This window comes from Apaloderma vittatum, unplaced genomic scaffold, assembly GCF_000703405.1.
Source record: "Apaloderma vittatum isolate BGI_N311 unplaced genomic scaffold, ASM70340v1 scaffold7313, whole genome shotgun sequence".
Lineage (NCBI taxonomy): Eukaryota > Metazoa > Chordata > Aves > Trogoniformes > Trogonidae > Apaloderma > Apaloderma vittatum.
The window spans coordinates 71371-92244 of record NW_009706480.1 but is presented as its reverse complement, the minus strand read 5'-3'; the positions used below and the strand labels follow the sequence as shown (position 1 = coordinate 92244).

General features: G+C 42.2%; 1 protein-coding gene across 1 annotated transcript in view; it reads left to right on the top strand.

Moving 5' to 3' along the window:
* Window positions 1-20874, top strand: part of PLXNB2 (plexin B2) — an 82697-nt gene that overhangs the window by 20970 nt on the left and 40853 nt on the right. The window contains exons 10-14 of the mRNA XM_009865813.1: window positions 1907-1999; window positions 3170-3251; window positions 9268-9440; window positions 11683-11831; window positions 15541-15649. Of these exons, the coding sequence (XP_009864115.1) occupies window positions 1907-1999; window positions 3170-3251; window positions 9268-9440; window positions 11683-11831; window positions 15541-15649 (606 nt within the window). The remainder of the gene's footprint in view (window positions 1-1906; window positions 2000-3169; window positions 3252-9267; window positions 9441-11682; window positions 11832-15540; window positions 15650-20874) is intronic.

The following is a 20874-nucleotide window of genomic DNA, read 5'->3' as shown; positions in this document are numbered from 1 at the left end:
AGAATGAAAAAGTAAAAGGTCTGTACCCTTGCAGAGACTAGAGTCAGGCCCTTTACCTGGTTAAAGCATGTCCTCCTCCTCAGCCCCAAACCTTGGTGGGCTTTTATGTTGTCCCCTGCCCAACCTGTCACAGTGAAGGTGCAATAGAAAAGCATTCCACTGCACAGATTATATAAACCTAGTGGCCCATGAGTTATCAGTGATTCCAGCATTGAAGTAGTAACTGCTAATAAACAGAATAAGATCCTTATACATGAAGCTTAGATGACAGCAGGAGACAACTTGCCCTCAGAGCAGGAAAGAAGAATCAAGTAACTGTGGAATTTTTTGTCCTGTACTCAAAGATTCAAGCAGTTTTGGACAAAAGGAAGGACTAGTTCTTTACATCCACAGAAAGCACCGAAGTGAAGTTCTCATGAAGTTCAACAAGGCCTTCCACCTGAGTTGCGGCAATATAGAACAGGAGATGAATGGATTGAGAGTAGCCCTATGGGGAAATACTTGAGGGTACTGGTGGATGAAAAATTAGATATGAGCCATCAGTGTGCACTCACAGCCCAGAAAGCCACCCAGAGGGCTGGAACACTTCTCCTATGAGAAAAAACTGTGAGAGTTAGGTTGTTCAGCCTGTAGAAGAGAAGGCTCTGGGGAGACCTTTTTGTGGCCTTTCAACATATGAAGGCGGTTTGTAAGAAAGACAGGCTGAGACTTTTTAGCCAGGGCCTGTAGTGATAAGACAGGGGACAACAGTTTTAAACTGAAAGGGGGTAGGTTAAGGCAAGATGAAAGGAAATCTTCTGATTAAGGGTGGTGAGACACTGGAGCAGGTTGCCCAGGGAAGTTGTGGGTGCCCTGTCACTGGAAGTGTTCAAGGCCAGGTTGGATGGGTCTTTGAGCAACCTGGTCTAGTTGAAGATGTCCCTGCCCATGGCGCAGGGGGTTTGGACTAGATGATCTTTGAAGGTCCCTTCCAACTCAAACCATTCTGTGATTCTATAAAGGTGACGGTGGTCTTGTACCCCAGTGGGTTCTGATTTCATACATCTTTACCAACAATACTGTCTGGAAATATCCTTGCTACTTATTTCTTTCTCCGGTTCTTATGCTTTTTTTTTTCCTCCGGTTCTTATGCTTTTTTTTTTTTCTTAAGCTGTTTGTGCAACTGTCCTGAGGGCCAGAGCAGCAGAATGACACAGCACAGAAACAGTGTTGGGGAGTGATGTGTTTGGGTTTTAGCCAACTCAATTCCTCGACTGAATCACAGAACAGTCGAGCTGACAGTTTTACCAGTGCAGCACAGGTCAGTATGTGCTGCAGCCTAAAAGCAAAAATTAATGGATTTAGGGCCTGGGGAGAAGAGAGTGGAAAGAAGGTGTCTGGAGGCAGGAATACTCTTAAGTGGGTGTTGCTGTCAAAGACTGTCCTATGAAAACACTGCTGGAGATGTGGTGAGGTAGGAGAAACAAAGCCAGCAAGATCTGAGAAATGTTTATTTCCATTTCCCATGCAATTCTTGAATTCCTGCTCTGCCCAGGATCCCCACAAAGAAAACCTTAAAGAGCAGAACTCACACAGCTCTGTTAATAACACATCTGATATGTGAAGCTGTCCAGTATTCACATCTCTTGGATTTTCCTTATTGCTCCCTAAAACAAAATGCTAGATAAATTCTTGCCGTATTTGTACTGCTTGGTGCTTCCACCGTTAACAAACTCTGGATGGGTGCAGCCAAGCAGCAGATTGTGCTGGCTCAGTGTTTCACCAGCTTTGCTTTAGGAGATGACTTTAACTGGTTAGCCTTCTCCATTTGGTCTTATTACTTCCAGTGCTGAACAGATATTGCCTGGCGATTTATTACACTTGGTGATGCTATATGAATTCTAAGCTGAATGTTTCTCTTTCATAGGGTAAAAAATTTGTGGTTGGAAACAGGCAGTTTGAATTCGAAGCTCCTGTTGATGAATCAGATGAAGGAACGTTTTCATTCCTGAGTAAAGAGGTAAATGCAAAAATACGATTCATCTACCAAATATATTCAGTTCTTATAGACCTATTCCCATGTCCGTATTGAGTCCAGAAATATACAGGTAATTTTAGTTTCCCTCAGAGAAAAAAAGTCACCTCTGATAGAGATTCTGCTTTGGCAGTAACAGTCAAAGGCAGCAGCTTTGGCTCAGAACTGCTGGGGTCTACCCTGAAAGCCCAAAGTACATTTCTCCTTGATTTCTCTATCTATGCAATCCACAGACTAACTGAACTGTCCCTGGAGGAATCTGGGACCATTACTCTTTTATTCTTCGTTTTTTATGCAATCTGGTGAAATCGTTGAGGAAGAAAGATTAGAAATTCAGAGCTCTCCCCATCCACACTCCATTATCTTTCCCATTTATTTCTGTAGAAATGGGAATGGTGACTGTGGTGCTGTTTGGCTACTTGGTAGCTATGCTTCTTCCATTCTGTTTTATTTTACAAAGAAAGGAAATATATTTTTTAAGACATAGTCAATTTACCAAGGTCAAAGTTGAACTCACAAACATTATGCTGACTTCAACCTTTATGTAGTTTTGAGAACTAATTAGCATTTGTGCAGCATTTGAGCCTAGCTCAAAGCTTTTGCTTTATAAAGCCTTTGTATTTTTATTTGCTCTTTTTCCTTCCCACCAGTCGTTACTGCTGCTGTCTTTGGACATGAGCAGAAATTTATGTCCTGTAGCATTTGAAGCTTGTGCTTTGGCTCTAACGAGGGGGTGGTACTGCAAAAGATGCAAGAGATTTCCCCTCCATGTGGTGCAAGTCTGCTGTGTCCACAGAAGTAATGGGGCCAGATGGTGTGGGAAAGGAGAACTCAGCAGGGTCAGCAGCTATACTTACTGAATCTGAGCAGTACCTTTGCTACTTGGATACTTATAACCAAATGTAAATTAAATTAATGAAAAGCGAGTATTCAGATATTGCTGTCCCTTGGTACTTGAAGATTCTGATTGTGAAGGATTAGGCTCATTAACACATTCTTCTATAAATGTATTTGGCCAAGATTTTAAAAAGACCATAAGGTTTGGGACAGTTTCTAAAGCCTTCACAGCTCTGATTACTGAGAGTTATAGAAAATACGTGAAATTAACCTTGCAAAATGAAGGTACAAATAACTCTATTGTGTCATCTTTTCCAGTTCTCCTACAGTGCAAATGAGACCCTGCAACTTAACTTATCCATAAGAACAGATAAGGTCAAGATTGACAGCAAACTAATGGGTAAGTATGAAATACAGGGTTAAAGGGAGGTTAAGTACACTAAGCAGAAATCTAGCCCTTCATAATTTGAAGTCATGTGAACAAGAATGTTGCCTTTGTAGGTTTTACTGGTTTGGGGGAAAGAATTAAATCTGACAGATCAAACGTTTTTAGTACTAAACTCATGAATTAAACATTAGTGTTGTATATGTTAGAGGTTGTTTTAAATATGCCGCCATTATTTTGCTACCATTATATGAGCTCAGCCTGACCAGTGTGCCTGGGAAAATCATGGTCTAGAAAGCTCTGCTAAGGCATATGGAGGACAGGGACGTGATTCAAGACAGCCAGCATGGCTTCACCAAGGGCAAGTCCTGCCTGACCAATGTAGTGCCATTCTGTGATGGAGCAACTACATCAGTCGACAAGGCAAGAGCAAGGGACGTCATCTATCTGCACTTCTGCAAGGCCTTTGGCACAGTCTCCCACAACATCCTTCTCTCTAAGTTGGAGACATATAGATTTGATGGGTGGGCTGTTCAGTGGATGAGGAATTGGTTGGATAGCCACATCCAGAAGGTAATTGTCAATGGCTTGATGTCCACATGGAGATCAGTAGTGAATGGTGTCTCTCCAGGGTCTGTACCGGGACCAGTGCTGTTTAATATCTTTGTCAATGACATAGACAGTGGGATTGAGTGCACCCTCAGCAAGTTTGCAGATGACACCAAGCTGAGTGGTGAGGTCAATATGCCAGAGGGACAGGATGTCCTCCAGAGGGAACTGGACAAGGTCTGGTAGACCTGAGCTCATGTGAACCTCATGAGGTTCAGCAAGGCCAAGTGCAAGGTCCTGCACCTGGGTCTGGACAATCCTCATTATCAATACAGGCTGGGGGATGGTGTGATAGAGAGCAGCTCTGAGGAAAAGGACTTGGGGTTACTGGTGAACCAAAAGGTGGACATGAGCCAACAATGCACACTCTCAGCCCAGAAGGTCAATTGCATCCTGGGCTACATTAGAAGAAGAAGCATGGCCAGCAGATCAAGAGAGGTGATTCTGCCCCTCTGCTCTGCTCTGGTCAAACCTCATCTGGAGTGCTGCATCCAGCTGTGGTGTCTTCAAGACAAGAAAGACATAGATTTGTTGGAACAGATGCAGAGGAGGGCCACAAAAGTGGTCAAAGGGCTGGAGCACCTCCCCTATGAGGACAGGCTGCGAGAGCTGGGGCTGTTCAGCCTGGAGAAGAGAAGGCTCCAGGAAGACCTTACAGCAGCTTTCCTGTACCTGAAGGGGGCTACAGGAAAGCTGGAGAGGGACTACTTAGGGCATGTAGTGATAGACAAGGGGCAATGTTTTAAACTAGAGCAGGGTGAGTTTAGAGTATATGTTAGGAAAAAATTCTTTATTAGGAGGGTAGTGAAACACTGGAACAGGTTGCCCAGAGAGGTGCTGGAGACTTCATCCCAGGAGGCATTCGTGGTCAGGCTTGATGGGGCTCTGATCAACCGGCTCTAGTTAAAGATGTCCCTGCTCACTGCAGGGAGGTTGGACTAGATGACCTTTAAAGGTCCCTTCCAACCCAACGTATTCTATGATTCTGTTGTGTGATTCGTGTGGACTTCATCTGAAATCTCAACCTTCTTGTGTGTCTCAGCTCAGACAGGTTCTGCTGATGATCAGCAGTACACAGAAACATTCAGTGTGCTTTGTGTTCATTACCTCATTCATTTATTTCTGTGGCAAAAAAAAAGTATATTAAGTGGTTTATAGCATGAAAACCTGGTCTCTGGTATAAATTCCTTTATAAATATAAATTTATTTATTTCAACATGCTACAATGAAGCTATTATATCTGTGAGCCTAGCCCTGAGATGAGGAGAGGAAGCTCCATCAAAATCAGTGGAGCAGTCTGTGGGAGCTGGGATCTACCTTACACTCCTTTGGGCCGAAGTTTAAGACATTAGTATTGCAAAAACACTTGTTACTTGTGTGATGAGTCAACATCAGGAAAACTAATGCTGCCCCCAAGTAACCTTCAAATTAAATGTTCAGACCGTGTTTCCCACCTGTACAATATTTAAATTTATTCCCTTTCTTATTAGCAGCACAGCAGTATGTTTTTAGAAGCTTTTCCCCATGGCTCTGTGTGCAGTGTTGAAAGCTCTTGAAAGAAGACCTGGTATGAATGTTACAGGGAGGTCATATTGCAATCTCACACTGTCTTCATTTCCATTCCAAAGGCTGTGATGTTTAAAACTGCAGAATTTTGACCAAATAGTCCCCACATCTTTTTTCCCAAGTCTGGGGAAAATATTGATAAAAAGTAGCTAAATTATTAATGCTATCATTCAAATTGAAATATATAGAACCCTTGCAAGAGAGGAATTGAAAAATTATCAACAAATGTGTCTTTTTATTATAAATGGATTTTTTTGGTCCAAATTATCTTCTGCTTTTAAATTTCCTTGCCATAGGAAATCTAGAGCATAATGTTTTTTATGCATCTTGAAAAGAATTGGCTTTGGGTATATGGTTGCTGCTGAGAAGCACCTTTGAACCTGCCAGTGAAAGAACCCTTTCTTTGTATTACACTTAGTGAATACTAAGTTACGACAGCGTTTTTACATCTTAAGCCATCAGGGGTTCTGAACAGTATGAAATCCAATATATCCCTTTTATCCTTTGTCCTTTTTATCAATGATTTCACAGCTGGTATCTCAAGGTGATGGATAAGAGTCTGAATCTAATGAGTGGCTCGCTGCTGCTACATTTAATGAGCTGATCAGTGAACAGGGGGAGTATTTAATGCTTTAAGGCTGTAGCTTTCTCCGTTGCATTTATGCAGCTGGGTGTGAGGGATATCAAGATGTTGCAGCGCTGACATTGTTTACTGAGGGATGGTGATGAAAATCCCAGTCCAGCTGATGAAGGATAACAAAGTAATTCAGTAAGTGTATTCCCGTGCCATACCAGGTGGCCATGTGGAAGCGTGGGTGGGAAATGCCGGGTTTAGGAAGGCAAGGGGAAGATTTGTTTAACAATATTACCTGCTCAAGTCCCTGTGCAGTAGCAGCCTTCAGAGTGCTGGATTAAGAAAGCAATCTGGTTCTTGCAAAAGCAATTTGCAGCACAGATGCAAGGAAAGTTTTCGGTGCCACTGCCAACACTGTCTCTTCTGCTTATAAAAGCAAACAGCAACGTACCAGTGCTGTCAGTCGGGTGCTTTTCCTCAGCGCTATCTTCAAATACAACACACAGAGCGAATAGTTAACACCAAAACTGTTGAAAATATTGCTTGGGGTATGTGCATTGCTCAGTGGCTTCTGTATTGATGTGCTTGGCATATGAAGCAAATGATGCTCCTCTTTCTTCATTCCTTGAGAATTGCACTGGTGGGACCTCACCTCAAGCCCTGTGTGCAGGTCTGGGCCCTCACTGCAAGAAAGACCTTGAGGGGCTGGAGCGGGTCCAGAGGAGAGCAACGAGGCTGGGGAAGGGACTGGAGGGAAAGTCCTGTGAGGAGAGGCTGAGGGAGCTGGGGGTGTTCAGCTGGAGAAGAGGAGACTCAGGGGGGACCTCATCACTCTCTACAACTGCCTGAAGGGAGGGTGCAGTCAGGTGGGGGTCGGGCTCTACTCCCGGCCAACCACTGACAGGACTAGAGGGCACGGCCTGAAACTGCGTCAGGGGAGGTTTAGGTTGGGTCTCAGAAAGCCCTTCCTCATGGAGAGGGTGCTCAGGCACTGGGATGCACTGCCCAGGGCAGTGGTGGAGTCACCGTCCCTGGAGGTGTTTAAGGAGAGGCTGGATGTGGCACTTAGTGCCGTGGTCTGGCCGATGTGACGGTGTTGGGTCATAGGCTGAACTTGATGATCTCAGAGGTCTTTTCCAGCCTCAACAATTCTGTGATTCTGTGAATTCAAGACGGAGTCAAATGGATGCATTTTCTCATTGATCCACTATTAAAAATGCCAGAGTCTCTTGGCTTTGCATACACCCTCCCTTGGTGTCTCAGCTGAGGTTGTGCTGGTAAAGCTACTTGAAATCAAGTGGATATGCTGATTAGATGTGAGAAGAGTTAAAACTAGACTTCATAATTATGTTAACTCTTCAGTGTAAGGGAAAGAATAGAAGCGTGTTATTCTCTTAAAGACGAGCTGCGAAACTGAATGCTGAGGTTTTTAAATATGCAACATTTAGACAAAATCTGCCCTTATGAGGTTATATGCTCTCAAGCAAATTGCAGAGAGACTATAGGGAAGTTTTGGGCATCTGCGTGTTCATACCTAGCAGGAGACTAAGGGCACTGCTGAAAAACAGTGGAAAACGAGCATTCTCATTTTACTCTTAATTTCAGTAGAAATCTAGTAGCGTCTTGGAATTAGATTTTAAAAGCTACTGCTGCAGCTGCTGTTATCTAGGAAGGTATCAAGTGCATTGAAATGTTAGTGATGGGGGATGGTTTTGCCAATGTCCTTCCTAGAGTCCTGCTCCTCTGAGAATAAAAACTTTTTAAAAATAGACATTTTTTGATGGCCTTTGCTATATGCAGCCTCCAAGGGATTTATCCTAGTCTCTCTTGCCCACATCTGATTGCTTCTGTTTACTTTGTGTTGCTTCCTGCATCTTTAAGGATGAACTGCTTTTGAATAAAAACCACCTAATGTTGCTAAGGGTACCGTTTCTTGAGACCTAACGAACACATAAACCAGCTCATCAATACTGGAAAGAGGAGATACCAAGTCTCTGTCTTGTACTCCCTGCTCCCATCTGTGAGCACATTTAACTCTTGAAAGAGCACAGGAGGCAATCTGGGTAGTTTTCTGCTCTTCTCATAAGTTAACCTGATTTCCAGGAAAACTCAACAAGTGCCAGAGCCTCAGCAGCAGAGAGTGAGAGGCTGTGTGGCTAGAAAAGAAGAGCAGCAAAGAGGAGAAAGAAGCAGGGATGATGGGAAGGAGCAGAAGAGGGAAGGAGGAAGAAGTTTCCCTCTTCACTGTAAGAGGCTCATCTTCCCAGGGTAGCACAGCACTCAAGCTGGGTAATCTGTGCAACTTGCACGCTTCCCCTAGAGAAATGTGTGGCATCCTTTCAGTCTGTTTTCCTCTGGGCTAGCTCTCAAGTGCATCTCCAAATGTTTTCTTGCAAGCACAGGCTTTCCATATGGTGCTGAACCACCCAGCTATGTCTCAAGGCTTTGCATCTATTTGAGAAAAGTGACTTTGTTCGGTGACTGCACATCATGCTAGAGATTGATGGGGGCAAAACAAGCTTAGTGTCTGGGACAACTGGTGCATGGTTCATCAGTAAGAGAGGCATGACTGACAGACCTGATTTTTTGGCTCAGAAAAACTAGAATTAAACCCCACTGCAGAAGGGATAAGGCGTACATCAAGACAGCAATTCAAGACAAAAGGGAAAACAAAAGCAAAAAAAAAAGAGAAGAATGAAGAAATGAAGAGGTATTCATCTGAACAAAGGATAACACTTCATTAAGTGTTAACTTTCTGTTTGGATCAGGGATTTTGGAAAGGCCCAAATGTATTGGAAACAGCCTACAAAGGCAGCTCTCTTCCTTTAAATATGCGACTGGCAGAGGTCCCATGCCAGCTGATGTCTGTCCCTACCAACACCCATGCGATTTTATAGCCTTTCATGTCTGACTCTTGGTGCTCCAGGAGGACCTGTTTGTTTGAACCAGTCTTTGAACAGTTGTATGGGCAGGTTTATTGTGGATAATCAAAGAAAGAATTTTGTGCTTAGAAGTTTTGACAATGCCTGGGTATCAAAAATGTGTTTGGGTTCTACTTGATAGTTTATTCATACTCTGCACATGGATAGATTTCATGTTTTTACATGCAGGGAAAAAATACAAATTTCTCTCAGCATCATTCAGGGATGAAGTACAGAGTGTGCGTATTCTTCACACAACTCAGCTGAGCTTTGTACGTAGGATTATTTTCCTTTCTGTAACACTTTGAATATTCTTAAAACAGAGGAAAATGTCTAAGTGCATTTGCCGTTCCTATTTCAGTGACTCTGTACAACTGCTCTTATGGACGAAGCGACTGCAGCTTATGCCTTGCGGCCCATCGCGACTATAAGTGTGTCTGGTGTGAAGAAGATGGCAAACCCAGCAAGTGCGTTTACGAAAAACTCTGTCACGCTCCTCCCACTGACACGTGTCCTCATCCAGAAATTACTCGCGTAAGATTGCTTTTTTCTCTCCCTACCAGTGTATTATTTTTCAAGAGGAAGCATCTTGAAAGGCAGGTTGTTTTTTTTTTTCCTAGAGTGTTAAGTAAGCCTCTGAAATAGCTGCAAGGAAATAATGCCAGTAGTGATGTGTGTGAGAGATTTGTAAAGACTCAAAATAAGAGACTGAATGGAGTCTTTGAGACTCCTTGTTTTTCAAGCCTTGTCCTCATTGTGCCCAAAGCCAGGCTAGCAGTGTACGCTTAAACGCGGCACTTGATTCGTGGGAATTAGTATGGATTTTTTTCTCTCTTGAAGTCCTTTCTACCTGAAATAAGTCGATAAGAGACGTTCACTGCTCCTGGAACTACAAGCACTTAGCAGGCTCATTAGCAGGCTTCAAACTAGACTTTTAAATAGTGTTTAATAAGGGAGCAGATTGTTTCTGTGCCACAATGAGTTTTCCAGGTGTCAGTGATATTTTCCAGGCCACGCTAGAATCAAACCCAAGGCTGTAGAAGTTGAATGTAAGAGGTTAGACCTGACTTATTCTGCAGTTCCAGCATACACCCAAAGCAAGGGAAGAGTATTGTTCACCTTGATGGACCAGTAACCAAAACAAGGAGTGATAAATCCTTGTCCTTTTGAGCAGCAAGACAAATGCTGTTATTTTGAGCATAATTATCAAGAGAAGAGTGATATGTACTTCCACTGGGCAAAACTAAATTGCTGTAACAGTGGTATCAGTACTTTGAAACTCAGATGCACTGTTTGATGAGACTGTATCTCAAGCTATCACAGACTCCAGTAACTGTATGATGGGTTGAGAGTCATAACAGGGGCGTTTCACTCAGTAGGAACTATTTAATTCTGAAATCTGTGGCTCAAACTGACAGAGATGCTGAATCTCCTGAGGCTGCACAGTCAGAGGTGCAGTGTGGGTACAGGCAGACCAGCTACACACTGGATGAGGTTGGCCATGGTGAAGTATCAAAGAAGAAATGTCAGATAAACAGTTGAAATCTGTCAAGGAAATCTTGACAGAAAGTGTGAAGAAGAGTACTTGTGTGATTGCTGTGCCCAGATAAAGATGATTGGAGTGGGAAGGAAAAGGAAAATTTAGAAAAATAAAAGCATTTTCACCTGGGATACTATTTGTACGTGATTGTGAATTAAATACTAAGTACTAAAATATTAATTTTTAAAAGCTATTGTTAGCTTCAGCTTAGTACAAAATATTTGGAAATGTTTACACAAGCCATTGAGTCATTTTTCAGCTGCTTTATTTATGAGTTGAGTGCAAAAAGGTAGCCAGCAGGCAGAAGTTTTAGGAAGTCAAAGCACTGGCTACACAGAGCAAGTGATTCTGGAGCTGGGCTGGGCAGCAGGTGTCCTGTCGTTACGCTCAGGCTTGCTTAGATCTGAGAAATACTGATTTTGATGGAGCAGACATTGAAGTCCATACTTTCAGAAGCTGTATTTGTTTGGCTTCCATATATTGCATTTGGGACTGTACAGCCTCCCTCTTCCTGATGGTAAGCCCGCAGCCCTCCAAAACTGAAGACCTGAAAAAGTTTTACTGGAGATGCTCCAGGTGTTACACAGGAAAGCAGGTCAGTCTCCCAACAAATATTCAGAATGCAGGCCATATTTCAACCTGAGAGAAGTCCACGACAGCTGGAGGATTTTCTCAGTCCTGTTTTTAATTGCAAATTATTTAATTAGCATCAGCCCATGTACTGGAGCGTCCTTCCAGCTGATGCAGTGAGGAAGATCAGGAGACTAGAAGAACTTATGCAGGCACTATGTGGAGCAGCACGGTGTGCTAGGAAGGTGAACTGTTCTAACATGAACCTAAAGGGAGAAAATCATGTCCAAAAAATGCTGGAAATCTCCATGGGGTGATTGTGAGAGGAGCCCAATCCATTTGGTTTTTAAAATTGCCCTGCTTTAGTTGAGGAAGCAAACATGAAACAGAGTAAATACCAGGCAAGAGTTTTGTACATAACAGTCTGTCACAGGAGACACAAAATCTGCACCCTCAGAATATTGATTCTGAGCTAACTGATCATTAATTAACATTAAAAAGTTACATAGTGTATTTTTGTGGGGGTCATCCAAGAAACCTCTTTTGAATTTCAAGTGCTGGTAAGTCGAAGTAGTTTTAAATAATGTGGAAGAGAAACATGGACACTGAAGCATTTAATTCTGCCTTTTTATTTTTATTTTTTTACTTTCTCTTATGCAAACACAGATTGAGCCAAAAACTGGACCACTAAACGGTGGAATTCTTTTGACCATAATGGGATCTAATTTGGGAATAAAAGCAGAAGATGTAAAAAATATAACAGTGGCAGACAAGGAATGTCTTTTCAAAGAAGAATTCTACTCTGTTTCCACAAGGTAATTGCTGGATCTTTTTCGCAAGATAAAAGGAACTTCTCTGCATTTTCAGGAGAAGATTATCTTCCTGTGGTTATAAAAGGTTATCAATGGAAGAAAAAACTAGTGCAATATGCCTGCAATATTTCATAGTAAGAAGTCTGAGTCTTTATTTCAACTTGTTATAGATTCTAATAGAGTAACAAATTTACAATATGGTGCTACCATCCTGCTTGTGATTGACAGAACTATTTTTCCTTATTTGTTTGAAAAGCTTTCATAAACTGCAGATATCTCAAGACTTATTTGTTTTCAAATTGAAGGCATCGTAGGTGTGCATCTAGTCATTAAAATCTCTATTGAATCTGAACCACAGTGCAGCTAAGCATACAAGATTTATGGGAAAGTAGGCAAAGCAAGAGGAAGCTTAAATCTCCTTGTTTTAGTCCAACCACAAAGTTTCTTTCCTGGGGGCAGGGAGGGAGCACAGAGTTTTGGTTTAGCTTTAGATGCCTGAGTTTCAGCACAGAGCCAGCAAGTCCATGGCTGTTGAATTGCCTAAGCAGGCTGGTAGATGTTGTGTGGATTACTTGTCACACTCTTAAGCAGTGCCAAAAATTAAAACAAAGTTCTAATTTCTTCTAGGTTTCTAGATGTTTACTACAGATTATATCACACATCTAATTTCAAGAGGGAAATACCCTTTTGATATTAGCTGACAAAAAGCATAGCGTGAAGGTTCAGTGGTAATATTAAGAGTAATGACATATTTGAATCTGTTGGAGCGTGTTCAGAGGAGGGCCACAAGGATGATCCAGGGGCTGGAACACCTCTGGTATGAGGACAGGCTGCAGGAGCTGGGATTGTTCAGTCTGCAAAAGAGAAGACTTCGGGGGCACCTAATAGCTGCCTTCCCATACCTGAAGGGAACCTACAGGAAGGCTGGGGAGGGACTTTTTGCAAGAGTGTCCACTGATAGGACAAGGGGAAATGGGTTTAAGTTGAAGGAGAATAGATTTAGATTGGACCTTAGGGAGAAATTCTTCAGTACGAGGGTGGCAAGACTTTGGAATAAATTGCCCAGAGATGTTGTGGCTGCCCCCTCCCTGGAGGTGTTCAAGGCCAAGCTGGATGGAGCCTTGAGTATCATGATCTAGTTGAGAGGCGTCCCTGCCCATGACAGGGAGGTTGGACTAGATGATCTCTAAGGTCCCTTCCAGCCGATGCCATTCTATGATTCTGTCATTTTAAGCAGTGTGAGTTTTCTTTCATTCACTTTGGATATTTAAAGTTGCAATTGAAGCCTTGACTTTCTTTCCCTTCAGTTAATTTAAAGTGTAATAGAGTAACTTTCTGTATTTCTAGGGCGTATTTTGAAGGATACCTCAGTATTTTTTTTATCTTTTGAAAGATGTTTAGCTTTAATCAGCTTGTGGATCTGACATTTAGAAGCTCCCCAGGCCCCTAGGACTTAAGAATATATGCGTAGCTGTGTATCTCTTACTGCTTCTCAAATCCATTGCCATCACTCATGCGTTTACATGTTGTTGTGGTGTGAGCTAAACACATGTGCGTCACCGTACACAAAATTCCCAACTCTTTTACAGTCATCCTTTCCCATTCCCTGTTTTCAATGTTTGCAAAAGCTGCACTGAACGGCAGCATAGCCTTACAAGAATTTCCCCAGCCTCTTGGCTTTTTCTAAAGCTTTTTGATATTTTTAAATACATGGAAAGGAGCCAGAACTGAGATGACTGGTTCCTTGTATCATAGCAACATTACTGGTTTCCTAAGCTTTGCCAGTGTGGTAATGGGCGAGAATAAATGCAACTTGCATAATGTCATTTATCAACAAATTAGGGGGTTTTGAAGGATGTTCTCCATTAGGGAAGGCTTGAAAAAAAAGTTATGCAAAATCTCCAAATAAATATCTATAATTTTCTGTCTTTATCTTCCTCCTTTCTTTTATTTTATTACTGCCTTCCTTTATTTAATTTAATTTTAAAAAATATTAAGTGCCTAGTCTTGCTCCCCTATCCTTCTGCAGTAAAAAGCAAGTCATTTTTTAGGAGACAGTTACTCCTCTGGGCAGGCATGCAGCAAGAATTAAGGCACCTAAGGCTGCTTTCTGGCTCTGTGGTGATTTAATTGTTGGCCTTCGAGAAGTCATGTTCTCATTCTTTGTAGTTTTCCATTTGTAATGGGGGGAAGGGAGGCAATCCCAGCGCTGGGGAGGGGCGGGAACTTTTCTGCTAACTATGCTGCGGCTTTTCACCCCCACACACCCCCTGGCCCCGGCCCCCCGACTGCTTTCCCTAGCTTGACATATGGTAGAAATTCCTCCAAAGACGCCGTTTCCTGTTTCTGCCTGACAAGAAGATACAACGTCCAAGAATACAGTAGAGAGATGATGAGGAACAGACTCGGGCAGTCATACACATGCCAGGACATGCAAGAATTCAGAGAATTTTGTCCATTTGCCAGTACCCAGGCAGAAAAGTCTGGAGTGATCTACAGAGGGACTCGACAATCCTTTTATTATAAGTCCCAGTTTAAGTACATTATACCCAGTAATTTGGGGTTCTTGGTTGTTGTTTTTAATATGGGAGGTGGTTTTTTTTTTAAGCAGTCATGCATGGCTTGAAGAAAGTATAGCAATAATCCCAGAGAGAAAAAGTGAAGGAAATGAGCAGTGATCCTCAGGGTGTGTCCTAGATGAAACTGTCTGCCTGCGCAGGCTGCAAGCATTATATATCTCCTTATCTGACTGTATTATCAACTCTCCATTAAGCGTGTGCGCCAGGTTTAAAGCATGTCAAATCCTTATTGCATTTTCAGGTTTGTATTCTGTGGATCACCTGTCTGGAATAAGAATTTAAACATCCTAGCTATCACTCAGCAGCAGTGTTAGTTAAGGCAGTGTTTTCTCAGCCGGTGTTCCTTGACCTCTGGTTTTGTGTGGGCTATCTGAGGATTTATTTTCAGAGAACAGTAATTCTAAAGGGATTTTAATCGTAGGTGTGAAAATACAGTAGTTTAAAGCTGAAAGTTATCAGGATGCACAACAGAATTATCAGCAGCTAAAACACACACAGTTAAAAGATAGCTGACAGCCTGATTCTTGCATCAAGAATCTTAGAATCTTAGAAAGAAATCTGGATCTGAGAAAGAAGGAAATTCTTCAGTACAAGAATGGCAAGATTTTGGAATAAATTGTCCAGAGAAGTTGTGGATGTCACCTCCCTGGAGATGTTCAAGGCCAGGTTGGATGAGGCCTTGAGCAACCTGGTCTAGTTGAGAGATGTCCCTGCCCTTGGCAGAGAGGTTGGATTAGATGATCTCTCAGGTCCCTTCCAATTTAGGCCATTCTATGATTCTATGATGATCAAGGGGAATGGGAGGTCCTTTGTCTTTTTTAACATCACAGAGTCCAGTGAAAACCTGATGTAAGTTGGAGAGGTTCATCTCTGATTTCTGGGCACCTCTGCTATTGGACTGCTAAAACAGCTGCTGTGTACAGTGCTCAGGTTTCAGTTTTACCAACCTTTAGATAGAAGAGTAAACTATTCTTGGTTGGTTTTGTTTGGAATCTGAGGCACCATTCAAGTACGTTGCGTCGGATAAAGCAAAGTTAGTGCTTTTGATGGCAGCGTGTGTGGTGGCTCACATACATTTCACTGGTAATGCAGCTGTTAGTTCTAACAGATGCACTTCCATTCTCTTTCGCTAGGATTGTATGTCAAGTTGGACCAATGGGCGAACCAAAGCAAGGTCAAATTGAAGTTAACATCAACGGAAAATTAGGTAAATCGCCAAGTGAAGTGCTGTTTACTTACCAGGTAAGGCCATTTTTTTCAGACATCTGTTTTATACCTCATGGCATGACTTAAGTTAGAAGTTTACCTGTTAAGCACAGAGTCACTTAAAAATTTGTTTCACCAATAGCACTGTCATTCAAGTACGTTAGAAAACAATTCAAGCTTTAATTTATACAGAGTGTACCAAAAATCTATTCTGATCAGTAGATCCAGAGTCTCAAAACAGGATGATGTTTCTTGCAATTCAGATTAAAACGATGTTGTAGAAAAAAAAAAACCAACCTGCAATAATGGCATAGTATCTCTTAAGTGTCACTATTAAATAAAAAGAAATCAGAACTGCAAAAAATGAGGTATTCTTTAGATGCATGGTTAGTGCACTATTTTAATCGCAGTGTTTAGTCTAGCCAATGTTCTTAATTACAAGAATGGATGCAGAGCAGCTGAAGAATAAGTAATGAAGTTACATTAATTTTTTTAATAATTTATTTCATTCAAAAATATGACATGCAGAGCCACAGACAGCATGATGTGTGTTCATATTACACACGTACTTTGTTTTCAATGTCATTATGAAGGATAATTTTGTTTGTGTCTTAATTATGTCTTTACCCTAACTATGGCCTTAGGGTATAGCTGGTCTAGGCTGTGTTTTTAGAAGCAGGTAGCTTTATCTTTATCTATGTGGTCTTCAAAATTTATCAGAGCCTGTGATAGCTGAGAGGTTTAAATAATCTCTATCCTCATATTAATACTTAAAATTACACCTATAAACTCTAAAACTATAAAACATAAAGGGTGGGTTAGGCCTTTATCTTCTCCCTTGTTTAAACTTCTGTCTCATTAATTCTTCATATCTTGTAAGAAGGAAAGGAATCAGCAGTAAGTGGTGGAATAAGTCAAGAATGAAATTCAGCTGAGAACAGGATATTCCTGTTCTGGTAAAACAGGCTAGAAGTGTTTTTTCCATAGTTGCCAAGCAAATACCTCCTCTCAGTGGTGATACCTCTGCAAAAAATACCCTTTTTGATTACAAATATCCTCTTTCCCTTTGTTTACATTACAAATTATTCCTTCTTCATCGATCTCATTCATCTTAACCAGAGAACAGCAACATAATCTCCAGTGTTTATATGTTTGTGATCTCTAGGACAGAGGCTATGACAGTAAACCCTACGTGAGATGAGGTTTTGACATGAAACCATTGTGTTGGGTATGTTTTAGGCCAGTTCTGCTGTGCTTCCCCTGGGTGTAGAGATTCTCCCATGGTTTGAATGAAAACCACACGAGGGTGTTATGGAGTGTGTTGAAATGTAATCTGAAGCCCCTGTGTAGGCTTTGAAGCCTGTATGTGAAGTTGGGCTGGTGTGATTCCCTTCACATCTGGGAGGCAAGATAAGCAGCCGCCACCTTTGGTTACTTAAGGGAAAGATTCTTGATCCCCTGTCAATAAGGCACAAGAAGAAGACGCTGTGCACAGGCATCATCCAGGTGGATGCCTAAGCTAACTGCTGATAAAAAGCACTTTTGTTTACTGCAAAAATCTTTTCACAGAGGCTTTATTTACAAAATGCAAAGTGATGGTAAGTAATACAGCCTGTACCTTAAAACTGGTGAAATTGGCTTCTAGTTTCATTTCTCTTTGTTCCACGAGAAAATGAAGCCAACCGTGGACTGCAGGAGAGTTAAAGTCAGTACAGGGACATGGCATTCACCTCTACAAGTGCGACGTGGGCGCTTTTGGCATGAGAACAGATGATCAGAGCAGACAATCACGTTGGCTGATCTCGTCTTAAAAGCTACAGCCTTGTTTCGCTGCTGTTTTCAGGCAGTTCTTTGGTGACTTCTTTCAGCAGACATGTGAAATCTGTGCTTTGTTTAAAACTCTTCTATTCAGCATATACAAAGGAAAGAAAATACTCTTCTTTCCAAGAGCCTTCCTAAAATAAATTTTCTATTATGTCTTTCCCCCTTTCTTTGGCAGACTGCCTGACTACCTTCCTGCTGGTAATTTTCACTGTTTTCGCTGTGTGCTCTGATCACCTGAAGCACAATAGCTTGAGCTTTAGCAGTGACCTCTCTGAATGCAACGTGTGGTGGCACAGGGCAGGAGCGCACAAGGAGTGAAAAGGGAGACAGTGCAGCTGCTCAGCCTGGTCTGTCTGTGTACACGGAGGTGTCACCGTGCTCCGCACAGCCTCAGCCTCGTACACATGGCTAGCGGCTACCACCAAAAGCACATAGTTATCAAGTAGATTGGCCATAAGGAAAAAATTTTTTATAAATGTGGTGAGACACTGGAACAGGTTGCCCAAAGAAGCTGTGGCTTCTCCATTACTGAAAACGTTCAAGGCCAGGTTGGACGGGGCTTTGAGCAAATTGATCTAGTGAATGATGTCCCTGGCCATGGCAGGAGGGATTGGACTAGATGATCTTTGAAGGTCTCTTCCAACCTAAACCGTTTTATGATTCTATAAGTACTGTTACAGGTGGCTCGTGTTGGTACCCAGTCTGAACAATGAAATATGTTTTAAAAGCTGGATTGATGAGGATCAATAGTCAGCCCAACTTGGGGCTCAGACTTGTGCTTCTGCCCTGTCTGCAAGCACAGTGCATTTCTGAGCCAAGGAACGTGTGAGACCTCCAATAAATGGGTCAAAAATCCAGTTAAAAGGGAAGCCATGTTTTCAATTTAAACTTATTTCTGAACTGAAATGACCTGGCCACATGAGTCTCTGCTGTGCAGTAAACAGCTCATCTATATTTGCTGCATAACAGGGGAAGAAAGCTCTGTTTCTCCCTACCCATCACAATTTCTCTGCCCAGCCCGAGTGCTGTTCAAGTCCAGCCATTCCAGTGAAATTAAATTCTGGTAACCCAGTCCTCCTCTGCTGACATTTCTGTTGTTTCATTATAAGCAGGATCAGGCAATAACCAGTCTTCTGTTTAGCGAAATAGAAATAAAATGATGCTGAATTTTAATACCTATCTATGTGGTACATCTGGAGCACTGACAGCTTGCCTGGTCTCTAAGCAGGTGGAGCAGTAACATGGCTAAAAAAGGCCAGTCCTGCTATTTCATTTGTTAACTTTATCTCATTTGCTTGCTACTGTGAAAGTGAGAACCAGTATCAAAGGAAGAAGTTAAACTTTTCCTAGGTATATGGCCCACATTTGCAGATCCCATACAAGCCTAATTCCTGTCTCAGAATATGCTGTCTTCAGACTTGAGCCACCAGAACAAGAGGTTGCAACTGGTTCTAGGATCTCCAGCATCTTTTTGCAAGAGCAGTTCTGTGAGTTTTAAGCTGTGCAGGTTAAAAAGACTGTGTGGTTTCAGAAAGCTCACATAAATTTAAAGATGGTGAAATTAGAGGTAGAACTTTGCAAAAGCATAATACATTCTGAGGTGCTGAAGGTAGTTTAGGGACTGGCTTAGAAATAATGAATTTTAGTAAAGCTTATTTACCTAAACAAGATGAGATGAATAACTAAAAAAGAGGAAGGAAGGAGGATAAATTAGAGTCTGATCTGAAAATCTGAACTCTATTCACTATATTGGAAGTTTGAATGTGAACCTGAACAGTATACTCCCTTACACCTTAATCTACTCGCAGCTTGGCCATTTCCTCTTAATTCCATCCATCCTCTGCTTTCCTTCTTGGTATTTGAAGCAAATGTTCTGTGAACTCTCACCAGTGCAATACCACTAGTGCCAAAAGGCTTTTGTGCAGGGTTTTAGCTCGCTCCTTGATTTTTCTTCCTGAGTCTTTACCTCAAAACATGCATTTTACACTATAGTTGGGGGGGGTGGCAAGGGTTTTTTCAGGGTGGTATATCATACTTGTTGCTATTAGAATTGGTGTAGATAAACTAGTCATCCACAGCAGTCTGGAATTAATTCCAGAGGATCTTATTTATTCTTGAGTCCTGTAGCACATCTTGTTTGTGTGTCAGCCTGCATAGGGGCTGGAAGAACTCCTGAATAGCTGAGAGTTCTGTCAAAGCTGGCCCTTCCTTATGTGGATGTTGCTAGACTTAATTCTTTATTATCCAAGCTATGTGCTTAAATACATGTCCCGCCATCCAGTGTTCGTGGTTCTGCTTGAATGCTGTCAGTGAACACTGGCTGTATGTTAGTGCAGACTTTCCTCTCATATATGCTTCCATTTCTCCATCAAACCTGTCAGCAAGACTCTGTGGTCTTCTCAGAAAATCATATGTCGTCTCCCTCCCAATAAAAAGATGTTGCCTGGAGTAAAAAAAAATCAGTTATTTGAAATACCAGCCCTTTGCATAAGCATCCCATCCCATCCACAGCAGACAGCACACAACGTGCATTGCCCGGCAAATGCTCTGCCTGGGCACCTGGAGCAGCTGGAAGCGTTTGATCAGCTCACGTGGCATGAGGTTTGGATAAAGCAGCCCCAGAAACACAAGAATCCACTCATTTCTCTGCTGTTACAGAAACAACCCAGGACCCAAAGCCTGGCTTGTGTTGTGGATGCTATGATGAGGCCAGCTGGTGGGTCAGGTCAGCCACTGCGGTGAGCTCCAGGCTGCCAAGAGCGCGCAATGGAAATTCTCTGGTTGAATATCCTGTGAGGGGGTGGCTTGTCTGAAGAAACAAGAAGCAGGCTGCCTTGAGTCTGAGAAAAGAGGGAAGTGGAGGGGGAAAGAGAAGTTCCTAATGACTTGCATGCCGCATTCAGAAGCTTAATTTAGCTGCTGTGGTTATGTGTATAGCCCATGAAATGACATTTTGACCTCCAAGAAGGTGGCCAGTGTCTACAGCACTTCATGGGCGATGCCTTTGACGCCATTAATTTTTGTGTGCATTATATGCAAGGGCTGGCACACTAATTTGGCTTTCAGTGCAGGTCAGATCATTTTGGTAACAAATTAGTTGTTTTACAGACCTGTTCAAGAGCCAAAACTTACTGCAGTTGGGACCAGAATGAGGAAGGGGAAAGGTTACTTGTGGAGGCAAGAGTGGATGAGATAAATGCAAAGCTGTACATTTGTGACAATCTTATCCATGTGTGTATGCACACTGTCATCAGGTCCTGACACAGCATCCCTGTTCTCTGCTTGTGTGAAAGCACAAGAACCTGTTCCCGCTTGTGAAGATGTGCACTTGCATCAAAGGCAAACACCCAACCAGAGACCACTGCTTACTGGAGCTGGCAGAAGGGAGTTTAGGTGGCTTTGCCATTTGTTGCCTATCATGTCCATTTGAACACATC